At 37.5% G+C, this 20,119-nt stretch overlaps 2 protein-coding genes across 4 annotated transcripts in view; one reads left to right on the top strand and one right to left on the bottom strand.

Annotated features, from left to right (window-relative positions):
• Positions 1-7,944, bottom strand: part of LOC144432808 (intersectin-1-like) — a 305,852-nt gene extending 297,908 nt beyond the window's left edge. The window contains exon 1 of the mRNA XM_078121087.1: positions 7,470-7,944. The gene's annotated coding sequence lies outside the window, so the exon portion shown is untranslated. The remainder of the gene's footprint in view (positions 1-7,469) is intronic.
• Positions 7,945-8,056: 112 nt separating this feature from the next.
• Positions 8,057-20,119, top strand: part of LOC144432511 (quinone oxidoreductase-like protein 1) — a 163,598-nt gene continuing 151,535 nt past the window's right edge. For all 3 annotated transcript variants that reach the window (XR_013480725.1, XM_078120733.1, XM_078120732.1), the window contains exon 1: positions 8,057-8,187. Coding sequence is in view for 2 of the 3 variants with exons in the window: in XM_078120733.1 (XP_077976859.1) it covers positions 8,122-8,187 (66 nt within the window). In the remaining variant the exon portion in view is untranslated. The remainder of the gene's footprint in view (positions 8,188-20,119) is intronic.

Raw genomic sequence — 20,119 nt, 5'->3', positions numbered from 1 at the left:
TTGAAGATCATTACAGAAATAAAAGAGTTGCCAACATTAGATTTGTTTATGAATTATATCACTGTACCCATCATCAACGTCGCTTATCAGTATCAAACGTTGAACTAAAGTAAATGTGTCAAAAATGTCTTGCATCCCGGTCATCAGGAATTTTAACTGAATGGGAATTCTTGATCGAACCATATTCAGTCATAAAATCCTCAGGTTTCTGACAATTTCTAATACTTGTTACAAGAAAGACTGCATTCCAAGAATATTTGGTAAGCTACATGTATTACATCTGATGCCTTATACGTGACACTATCATTGTCCAGTTTGCACCACAATCACATGGTGTGCCTCGCCTCCTGTACATGTACCGTACGTCTATCTTGTCTGACAGTGTCACATTTTGCTTCCTCTCTTCAGTTTTTACCTCCCGTAAGGGTACGGGAGGTATTAAAAGTGGAATGTCTGTCTGTTTGTCTGTCTGTCCGTGTGTGTGTCTGTGTCATCATTTTCTAAAAATCAACTGGCTCAATTGTAATGAAATTTGGAATATATAATCTTTAGAATAATGGCTAGACCTGATTAAGTTTTGAGCCAGATCGGTTAATGTTTAATTAGAGAAATTTGCATGTTAATGAAATCAAATAATTAAGCAATATCTTAAGACTGCATACTTCAATTTCAATAAAAATTAGTATATTCATCAAACATAAGAAAATACATTTGTCCTAAAAAATTTGTTGATGTACTTGAAAGTGTTAAGACAATATGAATTAATATAATTACGAGTAAACTCGGAAGGCTGCCCCCAGCGGCCGGTCTCTGTCGATGGTTTTATGATATGGCGACTCGTCTGCCAAAATTGCATTGTAGCTGTTCAAGCAGACCAAATCCGAAACGTTTGGCGAGTATACAAATGCTATATATTTTTTTAGATCTTCCTTTTGGCTCTAGTGTCTACATTTCAATTGAGTTATACCTTTACGAAGTTCAATTCCGTGAGAATGCAATGAAGACAAATGCGTATGCATGAAGTGTAATATGGCAAGATGGCGTCCATGATTCGATCATGTCGACTGTATATATTGTAGGTAGCATTTGCTGTGATTTTGGGGCTTCTTCTTCTGTGTTTGTGACATTGAATTCGGCATGAACCAAATCCTACAATTCCTACAATGTAAACGCAAATAGAAGCGATTCACATCTGAATTGCAAATTTGAGTGGGTTTTCAGCCAAATTACGCCACACATCGTATGCAAAACGTTTCAACACTTTCATGTGCCGTCTTAGATAGTTTAGAAACTACGAAATATTATCATTACTTATACACGTGATTGGTTACTTATTAATAGACGTGATTACAAAAGGTCTCCATCAATTGCACAGCCATTCCGGTGAAGCATCTTCCTTCACGGGCGAAGCAATAAATAAATACATCACATCACTGGACCCATGTCACCATTTCATCTCACTCAAACTGAAACCTTTTTTTTCAGCTTCGTTACCGGATCGAACATACATTTCACTACATGCTCTTCGAAGATTCATTTGAGGTTAACCATGGTTCACAGGTACACATCGTTCAGAAATAAAACTTATCATGGTGTATACCAAGTTCATAGTTCTCCTCAGCAACAAAAATTTGTTTATACCATAGTTTTTTTTAAGTTTAATTTTAATAATTGGTGGTTCCCTTACTTGAGGCGCTCAGTTGACATCTGGTCTCAGATGTTTTAAGAATTTGAAAAAAGTCAGTGTATGATCGACAAAATTTCTTTCCACTGAAGATTAGAAAACATTTAGTTCTACTCTGCGTAAACGTCATGTTGTTGCATCATACATCATGAGACGTTACATTGACCTCATAGTACTTCGCTTCGCGCTTCCTTCAACGTTCCTATGAAACTAGGCTTTCGCTAGCGATAGTGTGGCCAGTCTTGTTTTACCCCGTAATCGTCAAATGTTTTCCAAATAATTATGAATTTATTTCTTTTTATCACACTTTGGGTATTTTAGTTGCTATTAGAACTTCTGGGCAACTCATATTTAATTTTCCGACCTTAGAATTTTTTTCAATGATCGTCAGGTTTGAGTACTTTCCTAAGCCGGTCCCACAACTGTTATACTTACAAGTTATAGCTGGGCCTTTTGACCAGTAGGTAACCAGCTATTATCTACATCACTGCCTACTCGGTACCAGGTACGTCAATGACACAACTACTTGACAGAAAATACTTGGCGCGCACACAAAAAATTGTAGAATGAAATTGTGATTTTACTAAGGAGTGTAGCAACCAAGAACGTATATCGATCAAACTGAGGAACAGAGAAACATTTTGGTTTCATTGTAATGTCATTCTATTTCAGTATAATGTATCATTTTCACATACCGTTCGCACATGTGAGCTTGATTTTAGGCAAAATATCGGGCTAATAGAGTGCACACAGACCCTTTTGTTCACTTGTATTGTTTACATTTGGTATTTGGCATTTCGCACGTTGTTTATTTGCACCATTCACAGTGCCTTATCATGCTTTGTGTAACTTGTAAGTCTAATTGACAAGTGGGCCAACGGTTTTTACTAGACAAATTTGAAACAACTTTTGAGTTTGAATTTTATTCTTAATTTATTAATAGAGATAATTTCCAATCTCATAACGACCTAAAGTGCTGAAGATTGTCAGGTTTATTTTGTACAGTGTCACTTCTTATAAGGTTGCTATAATTTTGCAAAAATCCGTAACAAGGAGTCATTTCGATAACCATGCAGATTTTCAACATCAGCATTTCTTCAGCATGTCAAGCACACACTTAAATAAACTTTAAAATAAATTTAAAGTGTACAGAACTTACAATATGATGTATTGGTCATAAAGTGTATGAATGAGGAGTAGTTACAATTAGTGAAAATTAAAATGACCCTTCGTAACATGCAAAAATGGTGAAAATCATACCTTTAAAATATGTGTATTTCATACATTTTTTATCCGATTCACTTAATTTTTTTTTTATTTTGCCAGTTAACCTGGAATTATGTAACTTACGTTATTGTTTTGGAAATGTTAAATTTCACATTTTTACTATGTGACCGTAACGGTGTTGGTGTTGGTTGTGTACGCCTCATTGTGATATAGCCGAATACATATAAGTTTTCATTTGGTTAACCCTTTAGATACCATTCGACTGTAAATATCCGCGAGATTACGCTAACACAAGCTATTTACAACAGGTTAATGTAACTCATAGTTTAAAGACATTACTGAGGGGCGAGCTATCAGATATGAGTAAGCTAGAGAGCCATGCACCCATTCTGGTATAGTATGTGCATTTGACTGTGTTTGACCCAAGAAAACCGTAGCTTTTACAAATGGCGAGAACGCAACCATTACGCACAGATCCACAGCAGGTTGGGGAAGTTTCTGGGCTATTTTTTATGTTGTTGTTGTTGTTGTTGTTGTTGAAAAATCACTGTACAAGACGTCAGTGAGTGTGCAGACACACATGGGATCAAGGTCCGCCATATTGGAGATTGTAGTGTCAACAAATCGAGTCTCAGTCGTAAAATGGCCAGTTAGTGTCATGTCATTGAAGAAGTGTAAGATCAGCTAATCGTAATACTACGATGTCAAAATGGCGACGCTTCGAAAACATGATAGGTATTTCCGTATTTATGATTGTCAGCGTGGGCAAGATATCGATAAACACTGTGGTGCACAGCAATCAAACTGCTTGTTGTAAAGTAATTATCTGAATGATAACAATGTCAACATATTTGACATCGCAAATCTGAATGTTATACCTAGAATGCAACGGGACTTGGGATGTCAACACAGACATGTGTTGATGCCAGGTGACAGAGATACATGTAGCAGCGTTTTGCCTTGAAGGCAAGCAGATAAAATTGGGAGCACTTTTTGAAGACTTCAACACTATCAAGGTAAATATTTGTATATGAATATGTTCAGAATTTTCCATGTGTTGTATTGTGAGTGAAATGTCTTCATGTGTCAAACAGGCAGAAATGCCTTTTGAATCTACTAGACTTAGGTGACCATGTATTTCTAATTTCCTTTTTGTTTTAGAGTGTCAGATTTTTAGTATGTCATGGTTATTATCTCAAAACAAGCTGAGCAATACTATTTCTGATACTTCATAGGTTACACTTATCAATCAGTTCAGATCAAAGTAAATGTGTACAGTGTAATAAATTATAGAAACAAATTGTAACTTTTCTTGACATGTGTTCAACTTAATTTCATGAGTATTTACATAAACTATTGAAAATATGACACCATTGGACTGGCTAAATTTATTTTCAAAAGCTTTAAGAAAAGACAAAATAATAGCGAAATATAATTTTTGTTTTGTATTGCTACCGATGTGTACAGTGATCTTCAGGGGGGGACGATACCTACCACGTGATATGGTTTGACCCCTAGAACAATAGAGCGTGACCCCGCTGCACTACAACTTAGTACAAGCGAGTATTTCCCGTTTTTCAATGAATTTTGAGTGTATATGTAAATAATTTCTCAAGATAAATTCCACATTTGTTGTAAAGCTATAAAGCATCATCCCAAACTGCTTAAATAATATCAAAAACGTCCAGTTGTGAAATTATTTATGTTCGAATGCAGGAGACAGGTCAAACTACTTAGTCAGAGCTTTCGACGAACGCTATTTTCCGATGGTTTTTTCACAGAAGAACACCATGTATTCAATGAAAAAAATCAACATTTATACATTTTGATTCATGATAATTTACGTTATATCTTGCCACCACTAAATGCTCCACGAATAATGACTATACGGCAGCGTCAAAGACTAGTCGAAACTGTCTTAATTTCAAGATGGCGACGCACGCCTCGTCATATTCCTATAAGGGGTGGACCATTTGATATCCTGGGGGGGGGGCTTGGAAGATTTCGGGGGAAAAAAAAGATGCCAAGTGGATTTGCTTGAAAAAAAATCCGGATATGAGTGGGTGATGGAAAAAAAAAGATGGACCACTGCTTCTAGAAAAAAAATATCTTGATAGGGAAATGATGCACAGGTTCGAGTATACTGTTCAACCTGCTCGTACCTCTCCAACCAGGACACTTGTCAAATCATGACAAACAGTTTCAAACACATGTCAGGGACCAGTCAGTTTCGTTAGCCTGTGGTACATATATATATTTGTTCTTGTCTCTGTTTCTTTCATAAATGGTTTAAATATTACTTCATGTAAGGGTTCAAACATAACTATACATACAATTATACATATAATACATGTATTACCTAGCTACCACACTAGTTATATGTAATTTTTTGGCTGTTTCACAATCAGTGCTTCACTTAACTTGCACTTTGGGGCAAAAGTGAACTTGACTGTTTTGTAACGGTAATCTTCATACTATTACTATTACTATTGGATAATTGGATAGTTTATAAAAGAACTTAATTATTGTCTGAAAGTGTCTGTGAATGGCCTAAACATTGCCTTTAGAAGTAAAAATCCTCCAGGGCCCTAGAACCCCCCCCCCCCCCCATTCACACACACTCACACAAGAGGTACACATATTCCAGTCTCAAAGCTCTTCCTCTACAGCTTACTGTCAGATGCTATGAAACTTTATTCATGGGGTCAGTGACTTTTTGTTGGCCCAATGGAAAATAACACTGACGCCCCCCATCCCCCCAAGCTGGAGAAACTGACCGGTCTATCTAAATGTCTGAGCTCACCAATCAAGTTTCCGATTTGTATTTTCAGTGTGTCATCATACCATGGCATAAAAACTGTCAATGATGTTTATTTAATTGAAAATCAAATATGTATGAAATATGTAGTTTTCTAAATAAAATCTGTGTGTGATAGAACAGCATCTTTTTACTCTCTGTATTACCCTGTGTGAAAACCAAACAGAAAATTGTGGCAACAAATGTAGGCGTTCAACGTAGACGTAAAAAAAAATCCGGATATCTCAAAGAAGCAAAGAAAAAAAAAGTTGCCAGCATAGGCGAAGGAGAAAAAAAATAATTCTCAGGCAAGCAGGTGGGGAAAAAAAATAATGACTCTCCACCAATCTTCCAAGCCCCCCCCCCCCCCCACAGGATATCGAATGGTCTACCCCTAATGTAACGTTGTACTAGTAATAGTACCATACACTTTCGAACAAACCACTTTGCCAGAAATGCTGTTATAAATACAAAAAAACACCATAAATCTCACATTTTTATTTTATTTTATATAATACATTTTTTCGTGTCATTGTCGTATAACTAGGGCCACCCTGGATACATTATGCAGCGATCACATATAAAATTTCTTACGGGAGTACTCCTCACACTCTCTGCAAGAAATGCGTCGAAGGCACAACCAGTTTCATTTCACTGGGAACAGCACGTATCTGAAACAATACACATGTAAAAATGTTAAACAACTACATAGTTTACTTGTCGACACGAGTGAAACTTCATTTTTCAGTAAGTACGGCAAGACAGAGAACGCAGAAAGAACGTAAACTTATGGGCGTTAGACCGCGGGTGCGGTACGTTATGCCAGGCGTAGTGCACTGATCACCTGACCTCGAGCTTGCACACTAGCGTACTAGACGTAGACGTCGCTTGCTGGACATTGAATGTCACAACTATCACAGTCATTAATTATCAATGGACATGTAGGTATCCAACAAATGCTGCCTTGAAGTTGGTTCTAGAAAATGGAATATCCATGTGCTTTTTTCATTTTGGTAAAAACGCGACCGCGACCTACCGAACTACAAATACAATGAACTGCAGGCCGGCATGTACACGTACGGTACGGTATACACGGTCACGTCGCTGAATACTTTTCGATCTGATTTGGTACCAGTACACATAATAAATTACGATGGCAAAAATAAAGGAAAGACGAATTTAAAACGTATGAAACGTGAAAATGTACGTACCTTGTCAATCTGTTGTCAACAGCGAATTTGTATCCAGCCGTACACAGTGCTAGGGGTAGGCAGGAAGTGCACTCGACAGTGTATCAATACTGAATGAGCTTCATTGCGCTGACGCGATAGCGTGTCACGTGACTGGCATCGTCCCCCCCCCCCTGGTGATCTTATTTGTGAAATTTCTTTTTCTTTTCTTTTTTTGTCAAATAACCTTTGAACATATGAAGCTTATGGGGCTGTGAAATGTAACGAAAGGCCAGTGGCCTAGTTCATGCAAAAAAAAATTAATTGAATTGAAATATGAATATGGTGATCACAATCTCGATATGGAACTCGGCCCGGACATATCGTATCAGTGACGCCCCCCCCCCCCCCTCCATACACACACACACACACACACACACACACACACACACACCATGCTTAAGTGTCAGTACCAAACACGCCTTGTAGCCAACATACAGAACGTCAGTGAAATAATCAAGCCTTCACAGTCGAGGGCTTAGGTAATTCTAACGCCTTCATCTGTAGTGAGTACACGTTAGAAACTATTTACCTTTAGCATGTCCTCTGAAAAGCTGTCTGATGCGGAGTTCCAGTTACAAGAGTGTGGCCATCTTGGATATACGCCTCTCTTTCATCGAAGTGCCGATAAATACGAACCCTTTCTGTTTACTGAGGCAATATTTGACACTTCTTCCAAATTTGACGTCAATAATATTACAATGTTTTCCGCTCCTTGCCAAAAATTACTACGAGTCAAGGCAAACTACCATAAAATATCTTCCACGGTAGAACGTCTGTCTTTTCTAATCGCAGCCCACTAAGGGAATCACCCCTTTCAGTTGTAACCTCCGCTGTCATTGGTTACAACATGAGGGTCAGTTGTTCAATTGTTTGGTACTTTATCACTTACTTAACTTACTTAAATTTATAACGTGATATTCGTCTGTGTACAAAATACTTCGACGCAGCATTTGCTATATCTTTGCATCGAAAATACCTTATTCCGATCTGATTCCGTTGCAAAGTTTCTTCATTTCGCCAGTAATGAGGGCCAATCAAATACAGTTTTACATTTTGATCCTGAACCGGAAATCATCTTATTTACCGCTTGGCATGGTGGGAAAAGAGGGCGGTGTGTCAAGACGTACGATAACGAGCGAGATTAGACCACATTTTGTCAATTATCACGTCTAGATGATAAAATGAGAAGGGTTTACGTCCAAACATCGGCACAAAGTGGGGTCACTGAGTGCATCTTTGAGCAAAATGTAAGTGAGATTGATACTCTGTTTTGCCCATGTTCTGAGTCAGGTTACCAGTCATAACGTCCCCGGGTATGACCAAAACGTCCCCGGGTCAAAACGTCCTCGGGTATGACCAACATTTAACCAAGAGACTTGACTGTGTAACAGTTTCCATTCCTTCCCTAAAACACGGTCAAGTATCGATGCCCATATTCCGAACCATTTTCTGTTCGTGATTTACATGCTCATTTTCATAAAAATTGGAGGACTTTTACGACCTCAAATCTGTCTGATTTCCCGTAAATAAAGTGATGGTTGCCCAAGACAATGATTACGCATAAACGCATAAACGTATTTTGGGCACCTGAGGTGGGTACGCAGTCACATTACTGTATTGTGATGTAAGAAATAGTAAGAAATAAGGATATAATGTAACACACACACACACACACACACACTCACACACAAATAGTTTGGGTCGAGGAAAATGGAAAGACGGGGACGTTTTGACCCGGGGACGTTTTGACTGGATACCCTGAGTCAGACTCAGACGAGGGAACAAATGAATGGGAGATAGTGGTATTATTGTCATTATTACAGTGGCCGATGACGACAAATCGGTCTTCTAATTCAAGTGTCGGTCTTCTAGTTCAAGTGTCGGTCTTCTAATTACCGTAGCCGATGACGACAAATCGGTCTTCTAATTCAAGTGTCGGTCTTCTAGTTCAAAAACCGGTCTTCTAATTCAAATGTCGGTCTTCTAATTCAAGTGTCGGTCTTCTAGTTCAAAAAACAGGTCTTCTAATTCAAGTGTCGGTCTTCTAATTCAAGTGTCGGTCTTCTAGTTCAGGTGTCGGTCTTCTAACTCAAGTGTCGGTCTTCTAGTTCAAGTGTCGGTCTTCTAACTCAAGTGTCGGTCTTCTAGTTCAAGTGTCGGTCTACACTACACTACACTACACTACACTTTACTATACTACATGTATACTATACTATACTATGCTATGCTATGCTATGCTTTGCTTTGCTTTGCTGTACTGTACTGTACTGTACTGTACTGTACTATACTGTACTATACTATACTATACTAGACCAATGGGATCTCATGTGAGGATGTCCGGCTTTCAAGATATGTCTCACACTTGCACAACGTGTATCATCACATCATGGCATCAGAAACTACTGTAGTTCCTGAAAATTTGATACTAGTCACTTTAGACGTGGTATATATGTCAGTTGTCAAAGCACTTGACTCGCCAGTTACACAAACAATCGACTGTAGCATTCCAAAACCACTACCAGTGTATCTCTTAAAACTATTATGTGATTCTCACGAAAAACACATTTAAATTTAATGGAGAATTCTACACACAAACATGTGTATGTAGCATGGGCTCTTGGGCCTCACCCGAAATAGTCGACATAGCATTCCATGAACTGGAAAGTCGCATTATTTAAATCTACACGAATAAAATATCACTCTGGACACCTTTCAGGGATGACGTTTTCGTGATATTTTGTGGCACCCAAGTCGAACTAAATAATCTGAGTGAAAAAATAAACCAAATACATCCAACTTTCAAATTTTCGTTGGAAAGCTCAAATACGGAAGTAACATATCTTTTCAATCCACAAATGTCAACGACACCAATAACACAAAGTATTGGATATCAAAACTCATTCCAATATTTACACAGGCAATCATGTCACCCAGACTCAGTCTTCAAAGGGTCCATTAAAGTGTACATGCAAAGGTACATACTTTTTTTTCGTAATTATGTTTATTTTGCCATAAAAATAAATGAAATTGCATTCATACCTCTAAATATTGCGCGCATTGGCAAGAAAGTCGCAAAAATACTTGCCCCCTTAATCCCCTGTGCTTCGACTAACTTCGGCACCGCAACCAGCTCACGAAAGGTGCCGAGGTCCCGCGTGTTACAAAAGCCTTCTAAGCCTTTGTGTAATGTTTACTTATGAATTACTAATTACGCTTGCCATATAGTATTATCTGTAACTGTACATATTGTGGTGTACCAGTTTAGTCTTCCGACAACAATGGTTCCTTGGTGTTTTGTCGGCAGCACCCGCAGTGAAACATCACCCTACACACATTTCCGAGTGATATAACTGAGTAGGTAATAATGGGTGAAGGCAGTTGAAATCACGTAAAAACTGGACAGTGACGCCATACAGTGAAAGTCGGTAAATGTTACCGGGGCTGGGGTTCTCCACGCCACCGGTGTAGCCATGATCAAAGCGAAAAAAGGAAGACAAATAAAATAATTTGAAATGATGTTTTCAAGAAAGCAAGTTAGCTTCATGAAATATTTTCATTACGATAGCATTTGTTTTTAAACAATGCGTAGTCCGATTGTATGTTTTGATTTCCATGTTACTGGGAGTCGATCGTTTTCATTGTGATACATCACATACATCGTCGGAATCATATCAAAGTAAAAAGACGCAACGCTCATTATAATGTTGCTATTTTTGTTTCCATTGTTTTGTCTACATGAACAATTACTGTGTCATGCCAATCACATGTCAAAAGTGGATGGACACAGCAAAGTACAGTCAGCACTAAGCTTCACGCTCCCAGGTCAAATAACTTCCACAACGTAAGACATGTCTATCCATAAAAAACTCAAACAAAAATGGTCGGAGACAATACACCACAGTACGGCCGGCTTCAGTGAACATGGGCCATGCTTTGAAAGAAGATGAAACCACTTCATGTCACTGTGTGGATGGTAATGAATGCAGTAAAAAATGAAATAAAGTACGTGTACAAATAGCTTTCAAGAGGGACGGTTATCCAACAAAACGTTCTGCTCTAACGAATTTGTGGGTCTACTTTCGCGAAGATTTTGAATGGTCATAGATTGAATGTACTGTTACGTATACAACACGCTACATTTGAACAACTTGAGAGAATATTATGGGGAACTCTTGAAGCCATTCTCATTCTCTGTATGTTTGATGGGTATGGAAATATTAGATAATTTTCGTTTCGATTACATTGTCTGCAGGAGCTGTTTTCCACCCATTGAATAGTTATGTCAACAAAGGACGCTGATAACAGCATCCACTTTATGTAAACAACACGGCTTCACTAGGACATACTCATTCACTGCCAGAGGAACTATCGTTACTGCTAGCGGTCGGTTCGAATGAATTTGGTTAAATCACACCATCAGATGTTAATGCTGGAGTGTATTGCTCTACGCTTGAGGAATCTGATCAATATTCAACGTCGGGTTCTGGCGAAAACGGGTTTTGAAGTTGACCTTCTGGTTCGACCATAATGGCTTTGCATGTAAAGATACACTGACGAATGCGTTCGTGTTCCCGAAGTGACGTCATAAAGTTCCAAATCCTGTCCTATCCATATGCAAATCAGAGGTACTTACCTGAAGGTGCTCTGTGGCTGAGCCAAGAGTGCCTCATTTTTCGCGCAATTTCTCGTGTTAGAATTATATTGTACTATTAAAAACCCGATTTCCTTTATTTTTATGGCAAAATAAACATAATTACGAAAAAAAGTATGTACCTTTGCATGTACACTTTAAGGGTCAAACGATCAGATAGATAGGAACATGTAGTAACGAAGAAGAATTTCGAAGAAAGTGAAATTCTTCACCAGGAAACTGGCGAGGAGAGGCTATAATGAAACAGAAATAAATACTAGTAACTTGAGTCCACTATTATCATAATCCTGACATCTCTATTTGATGAACAACACAAGTAAACTCTGGGCAAACAAATACGGGAATACAAGACTATATACTATACTATACTATACTATACTATACTATACTACACTATAGTGTAGTATAGTATATAATATAGTATAGTATAGTGCATAGTATATAGTGTATAGCATAGTAGAGTATATAGTATAGTATAGTATATAGCATAGTATAGTATATAGTATATATTGTATAATATAGTATAGTATAGTAAAGTATATAGTATAGCATAGTATACAGTGCATAGTATATATTGTATAATCTAGTATGTAGTATATATTATATGGTATAGTACTAGTATATAGTATAGTATAGTATTGTATAGTATAGTAAAGTATAGTATAGCATAGTATATAGCATAGTATAGTATATAGTATTTATTGTATAATATAGTATATAGTATAGTATAAAGTATATAGTATATTATATTATACCAGTATATTGATGGCGCAAATCGAGAGATCTGATTGGTCTAGACATCGAACTAGCACGTCTAAAACGAGCGATAATGCACGGTTGGCACGCGTCCAAATTTTGTTCGTCTACGAGCGTTGAGTTGTAGTCCACCGTGATACTGATCAGGGGTGAACAAATCCACTGGTCCGAGGTCCGGGACCAGTGATTTGTTTGGGCGGACCACACAAATTTGACCTTGTCTGGTCCGTCGGACCAGTACCTTAAACTGTAAATAATCATGCTAAAAAGTAGGAACAGCAACAACTGAATGTGAACAAACAAGAAATACGATCACGATGGAGCTAAAACTACAAGCCTTGCATGACCTTTCGATGGGTCATGAAGTATTATCAGGTGACTTCCGACTTCAAACCAGCGATATGCTATAGAGAGGGGGCGTGAACTTTGACAGTTGAATGACTAGTGGTGCGTCAATACGTCATAGTAGCGGCCGTACATCGTAGTTTATTTCACTGAATCAACAACAATGTGAAATGATAGACAGGAGATAACACTCAACGCACATGTGGCTCATATCATTACTAGTAGTCCCTAAACCGGTATGGTTTAGGGACACGAGAATTAGGAAGACAAGAGTAATAATTTCATTGTATAATAATTCCAATGTATCAAACGAAACATTTTATTTGCTATCATTCTGTCAGCTTTGATTGTATTATTGTGTTTATTCATAAAGGAGCTTCAAATGATTTATAGTAGAACCCCTTTCATGAAATGAAGTCATCCAAATGACGCACAAACTTCATGTTATCCCACAAAAGTCCGGGAAAAAGTTACCATGTTTGTCCACTGGGCAAGTGAATAACAAAGGTTCCAACCTCAGTTACTTCCATGATAGCAATCACTGACTGTCATCTTGGTTTTTCCAATGACTTACAAGGGTTGACGATACCATACCAGTCCTCCTGCATTGCTTTCTGCAATATGCTGGTCTCGAACCTCAGATGCAGAGCTCAGATTTGTGCACACATGTTGCTCATTCCATTTCGGGTGTGTGGGTTGCTTGTTAGACACATAACACAAATGCACTCCAAATCTGAGCATTTATGCTGCTTATTATCGTTTACTTTGTAATAGATAAAACATTACACGATCAAAAATATACACCACCTGTTTCATTTTCTCCTTGCATGTAATTTAGGTCTAAGTAAAAATAATGTGCTAAGACCAACCCTAGACAGAAATGGTATGCGCCAAGGCATTTCCCACGATATCTTATCTGTTACTATCTGTAAACATAGGACGTCAGTGTCCACACTACGTATAGTACCTCTCAAATAAACGACCATTTCCCAAATAGATTTGCTGTGTAATGTGTGGCTATCCATCTCGTAAATAATTTAGTGCATCTGAAACGCGAATGGCTGTAAAGTTTTAAATGGACAACACGGACAATGGTCAATCTTTTGAGCTATGGAAAACAACTGACCAGCATGACACCAAATGAACATTCTGATTCTAGGGTTACACTTACAGATAGTCAACGAAGTATCTATTTTAGCACTGTGATATGATATTTGCCAAAGCCTCGATAACTGGCGAATTTGATTATATCTCCACACCGTCACACGGACTCCCTCTAGTCAGGCAATGTATGTGTTCCTAGGTCTTTTTCCAAAGCCTCGACAACTGGTAAATTTGATTTTATCTCGACACAGTCACACCATGGACACAAGGACTCCTAGTCAGGCAATGTATGTGTTCTTAGTTTTTTTTTTCGTGAGATTTTATAGGATCAACTTTGAAGGGGTCAGTTTCTTTGTACAATTGTGATGATTTGCTTGCAATATCTGGGTTTTCCAGACAAGTTTGACAAAACGTAGTACAACTTTTGTCGTCATACTGCAATCATGACCAAGTAAAACTGTTTTTCAATGTTCTTGTCGCATATTTCTGTCAAATTTCTAATCCTTCGTGAAATCCAAGTGAAGTCGCCGTTCAATATTTTTCGTTTCGTCGATGCGTAAAAAATAACCGTTACAAATATAATAGAATTGTCAATTGACTGAAACCAAGCATGTCAACTTTATATTTATCATTATAAATTGGGTATTGTTCCACTATAAGTGGTGTACGTCTAAATATATAGATTCATAGGCAAGATTTAATGTTTCACGTTAGCGGGACCAAGGACCACGGACCACTAATTCTTTCAGCAGGACCACTGGATTTTTTAAGGCACTGGTCCGGGGACCACCAGTTCACAAAATGATTTGTTCACCCCTGCTGATAGTGAACTCTTCAAATTGTCAGAGGAGGATTTTCTCTCAATGAGACAATATTTTATGAGAAATTATGAAGGAAATTTCGAAAGCAACCAAGTCATCGCGTATTTGTTCAAATCATCGCCTACTACATGTACTAAGGTAAAGGCATGCACAAGATCGGTCCCAGCCTCGGCGCGGCTGGAGTGCAAACATTGGTGAGCTGTCCTGTCCTGTCATAAAAATGAAGCAAGTGAAAGAGCTTACACTGGCCGACTTACCATTAATCTAAACAGAAATTTGTCTGGGATCCTGTCCTAGAGTATCAGTCATCAATCCGAGAGGGAAATCCTCAAACCCGAAAATCTACTGACGTAACTTCCAGTAATATAAATACATTGTAAATATCAACCTGTCTATCACTTCACAGAGTTGCGAATTCAGCCGGGAACGATCGAGGCACGCTGTATTCAATAAACCACTTCAAGTTTATACCTAGAGTCAAACAGGTTGTTTATTCATCACTGTGCACTTTTAATGAGCCGATCAATGTACAGATTATCCCTAGAAACGACTAGCAGATAAAATAAATCCAGTCGCTGCACGACGTTCACGTTGAGGCCAAGATCAGCTGTCTTGAAAGCAGCGTTATTGTTATGCAAATTAGTCATAGAGGCGCATATGAAACGAGAAAACGTTAGTTCTTATCTTGTTTCCGATATTTTCAATATACTAGTATAATATAATAGCGATAAACCACCCCCTGGGGAAGGTATACCACTCGGTTTTGACCAGTGAACTCAATATATGCACTCGCTATCGCTGGTGCATATATTTCGTTCACTGGTCAAAACCTCTTGGTATACCATCCCCAGAGGGTGGTTTATTGCTTAAGTATAGTATAGTATTAGAGTATAGTATAGTATAGTATATAGTATAGTATAGTACAGTATAGTAGTATAGCATATCATAGTATAGTATAGTATTATAGTATAGTGTATAGTATAGTATAGTATAGTATAGTATAGTATAGTATAGTAGTATAGTGTATAGTATAGTATAGTATAGTATAGTATAGTTCAGTATAGTATAGTATATCATAGTATAGTATAGTATTATAGTATAGTGTATAGTATAGTATAGTACTGTATAGTATATTATAGTATAGTATAGTATAGTATAGTTCAGTATAGTATAGCATATCATAGTATAGTATAGTATAGTATTATAGTATAGTGTATAGTATAGTATAGTATAGTATAGTATAGTATAGTATAGAAAACTTTTGAAAGAGAAGATGGACGCGACACTTGAGTTAGCAGACCGACACTTGAACTAGAAGACCGACACTTGAATTAGAAGACCGTTTTTTTGAACTAGAAGACCGACACTTGAACTAGAAGACCGACACTTGAATTAGAAGACCGGTTTTAGCAATAATGACAGCATAACACAGAAATAAAGATATACTGTGTAAAATTTCGAATTAATACAAATTACTCAGCTTGAAAATACAACCCCATCTTGACATATTCTTGTCCTTTTCAGTTGCGCTGACATTTACAAACATGTACGTTAACGAAGTCATCAGCTCTACATACCTTTTGCTATGAACAAAGTTCAACTTTCCTTTCTTAGCAGATATATATATATATATATATATATATATATATATATATATATATATATATATATATATATATATATATATATATATATATATATATATATATATATATATATATATATATATATATATATATATATATATATATATATATATATAATTATGCACACGTAGCCCTGCTTAAAGGCGGTGCACAAGTCGATATTGCTGATTCTAAACACCGTCATGCAAAGAGCAATGGACGCGGCGGCGTATTACAAGACCAGAAGCAAAATGTTTGCACACCAATTGCAAAAGAATTGCCTACACAAGGCTTGTTGATGTGCATTGTAAATCGTACTCTGTCTCAGAGTTTAATAGTGCTTCCTGAGGCAATCTATGTGATATTTTCTCTATTTCACAGTAAAAACTACAATGACTTTCAACATAGTCTCCAGGCACAGTTTGAAATAATTGCTGTGTCTGAGATCTGGAAGGTGGATAACAAAAGCATTTTTACCCTGCCAAATTATTCTTTTGAAGTAAACTGTCGAGATGTAGGACGTGGGGGAGGTGTAGGAATGTATGTGGAGTCATGATGGGTGAATGGTTAGCGTGACCGGCTTGGAATCTACAGGTTGCAGGTTCGAGCCCTGTTGCTGTCTGCTGTTTGTTTCTGAGTGGCTAAAGTCCTTGGGCAAGATTTGAACCACGACTGTGCTTCAGTCAACCCAGCTGTATAATTGGGGACCTGGTAGGATGTAGGTTGCAATGTGAAGGCTTTACTCCTATACGCTGAAATGGCTGCAATGGATTGTATGCTCCCCGGGGAGTTGAGGAAGACTAAAGGACCGTTGTGCCATTCTGATCCGAGCCAGGAGTAATAATTGTAAAGCGCTTTCAGCACGATGTGGGAAAGCGCTATATAAGAACCCAACATTATTAACATTATTATTATGTTCATGACAGCCTTCATTATAATATTCTGAACGATATTGTCATCACAGATGCTGAGTCTCTTTGGATTGAGGTTATTAACAGAAATAACAAATTTATCATAGGTACAATATACAGACCTCCAAGTTCAAACTCAGACCTATTTATTGATAGCTTGGAGCAAATTTTGTACCGTAGAGTACAGGGTTATGCTGGGTGCTTTCTTGTCGGCGACTTCAACATTGACGTTTCACAGCCTTGTGAGGCAACAGCTGATAAACTTCTTAGTGTTTTATCATGTTTACACTGTCAGCAAACGATAATCACACCTACTAGAATAACTGGTGCAAGTGAGACAACAATCGATCATCTGTACACAAATATGGCTCATTTGAATATTACATCAGGCACTCTGTTAGCCCATATCTCAGATCATTTGCCAACCTTTGCATTCTTTCACTCAATGACCATGCATTCTGCATCAAAAGCAAATGCACTTTTTAGGAATTATTCTAAATTCAAATTAGATTCATTTAGACATGATTTGTAAGATGAAACATGGCATGAAGTATTGAACTGTAAAGATGTAAATGAAGCAATGACCAAGTTCACTAACACCTTCTTAAATATTTGTAATACCCACGCGCCACTCAAAAACATAAATAAAGTCAAGAAAGGTGTTAAAAACAAACCCTGGATCACAACGGCAATACGGAAATCTATTCGAAAGAAACACAACCTCTTCAAAAAAGTAGTCTGGAGTAAATTTGAAGAAAATATTCTTCCAAAATTCAAAAGATACAGAAATGTGTTAACAAACATTTTAAGGAAAGCTAAGAAAAAATACTATTCTGATTTGTTTAATATACATTATAACGACATGAAAGAGACATGGCGAGTGGTAAATGATCTGCTGGGTAAAAAGAAAAATAGTAACTCTTCTATTCCTACCAAGATAAAAAGTTTCTGTAATGTTATTCATACAGAAATTCCAGATATAGTTGATGTTTTCAACAACCACTTTGTTAACATTGGTGAAAAACTTGCCAAGAATATTCAGGCAAATGGAAACGGTTGTTTTCGTGACTTCATGGGTGACTATGTACCTCACTGTTTCTTCCTAAAGCCAACTTCAGTTGGGGAAGTAGAAGACATTATTTCAAGCTTAAATGTACACAAAGCATCAGGCTGGGACAAAATCGATGCAAAACTGCTAAAGTATGCTATGCCCTATGTTTCAAAACCCTTATGTAACATTGTAAATTTATCTTTCTCAACTGGATGTTTTCCAGACTCCCTTAAAATTGCGAAGTTTATTCCGCTCTTCAAAAAAGGAGATCCAGAAGACACAGGAAATTACAGACCAATTTCTATTTTGCCAATCATTAGCAAAGTATTTGAAAAAATAATGTGTAAACATGTAAACGTGAATTTTGTAGAGAAACATGACTTGCTCTTTCAGCACCAGTATGGTTTTCGTGAAAAGTACAGCTGTAAACTTTCACTTATTTGCCTTGTTCAACATTTATTGGATGAACTAGACAAAGGAAAATCTACAACAGGCATATTTATAGACTTCTCAAAGGCATTTGATACTGTTAACCATAACATTTTATTTTCAAAACTCGATCACCAAGGCATTAGAGGGGTGGCACTGGATTGGTTTAAAAGTTATTTGGATTCAAGATGTCAATTTGTGAGTATTGGTAATATAGAATCAATGAAACAAAACATAACTTGTGGTGTTCCACAAGGGTCTATTTTGGGCCCAATACTTTTCCTCATCTTCATAAATGATTTACCAAACTCTTCAGATATTTTTAGTCCCCGCGGACGAAGTCCGGAACGGGGACTTATGGATTGGGTTCCGTCTGTCCGTCCGTCCGTCCGCAGCTGTTTCTTGGAGATGCCTGGACCGATTTTTTTCAAACTTGGTACAGGGGCAACATACTATGGCATATATGCACGTCAATTTGTTTTATGATACGATTCAATATGGCCGCCTAGCAACCATTTTGTTTGCGAATTTTCCCTGTCTAGAGCCATAACTCAGACATGCTTTAACAGATCACATTCAAAGTTGGTATTAGGACAGTGTTCTATGACATACATGTGCATATTCATTGTTGTCATGATACGATCCAATATGGCCGCCTAGCAGCCATTTTGTTTGTGAATTTTCATGTCCAAAGCCATAACTCAGACATGCTTGAACAGATCTTATTCAAAGTTGGTATTAGGACAGTGTTCTGTGACATACATGTGTATATCCATTTTCGTCGTGATACGATCCAATATGGCTGCCTGCCAGCCATTTTGTTTGTGAATTTTCCATGTCCAAAGCCATAGCTCAGACATGCTTAAACAGATCTCATTCAAAGTTGGTATTATAGGACAGTGTTCTATGACATACATGTGCATATCCATTTTCGTTGTGATACGATCCAATATGGCTGCCTGGCAGCCATTTTGTTTGTGAATTTTCCATGTCCAAAGCCATAACTCAGACATGCTTGAACAGATCTCATTTAATTTAAAAGGCCACTGCAATTCTATTTTTCACTTTTCATCAAATCAATAAAAAATAGCCACTTAACACATTTCTATAGCGTTGAGGAGAAAAAAAGTGACCACGAATAGTGAAAATCTCGTTAGAAATTATGCTGCTTCCACACTCATGACACCCTCTGCTGAGCGAGTATTTATATTTGCATATGAAAGCATTCCTGTTATGTCGTCATAGTAGGAACACATAACCTTGAACTTCACCTTCCTAACATGCATTTCTATGGAGGCTTAGTCACAACAACAAGTTCTAGAAACTGTATCTTTCGAACGGGACGGCGAATGTTCGTCAGATTTTTCAAGTGAAGAGGATCACAGCCTAGCTTTCATCTTTGACGGTGTTATTGAACCCTATTCCTTCGAACCGGACGGTACAAGTGAAAGTTCGACGGGTGGTTACGGCGATGATGATCAGGTCA

The sequence above is a fragment of the Glandiceps talaboti genome, chromosome 3 (genome assembly GCF_964340395.1).
Source record: "Glandiceps talaboti chromosome 3, keGlaTala1.1, whole genome shotgun sequence".
Taxonomy (NCBI): domain Eukaryota; kingdom Metazoa; phylum Hemichordata; class Enteropneusta; family Spengelidae; genus Glandiceps; species Glandiceps talaboti.
This window is presented reverse-complemented; position numbering and strand designations above follow the sequence as displayed.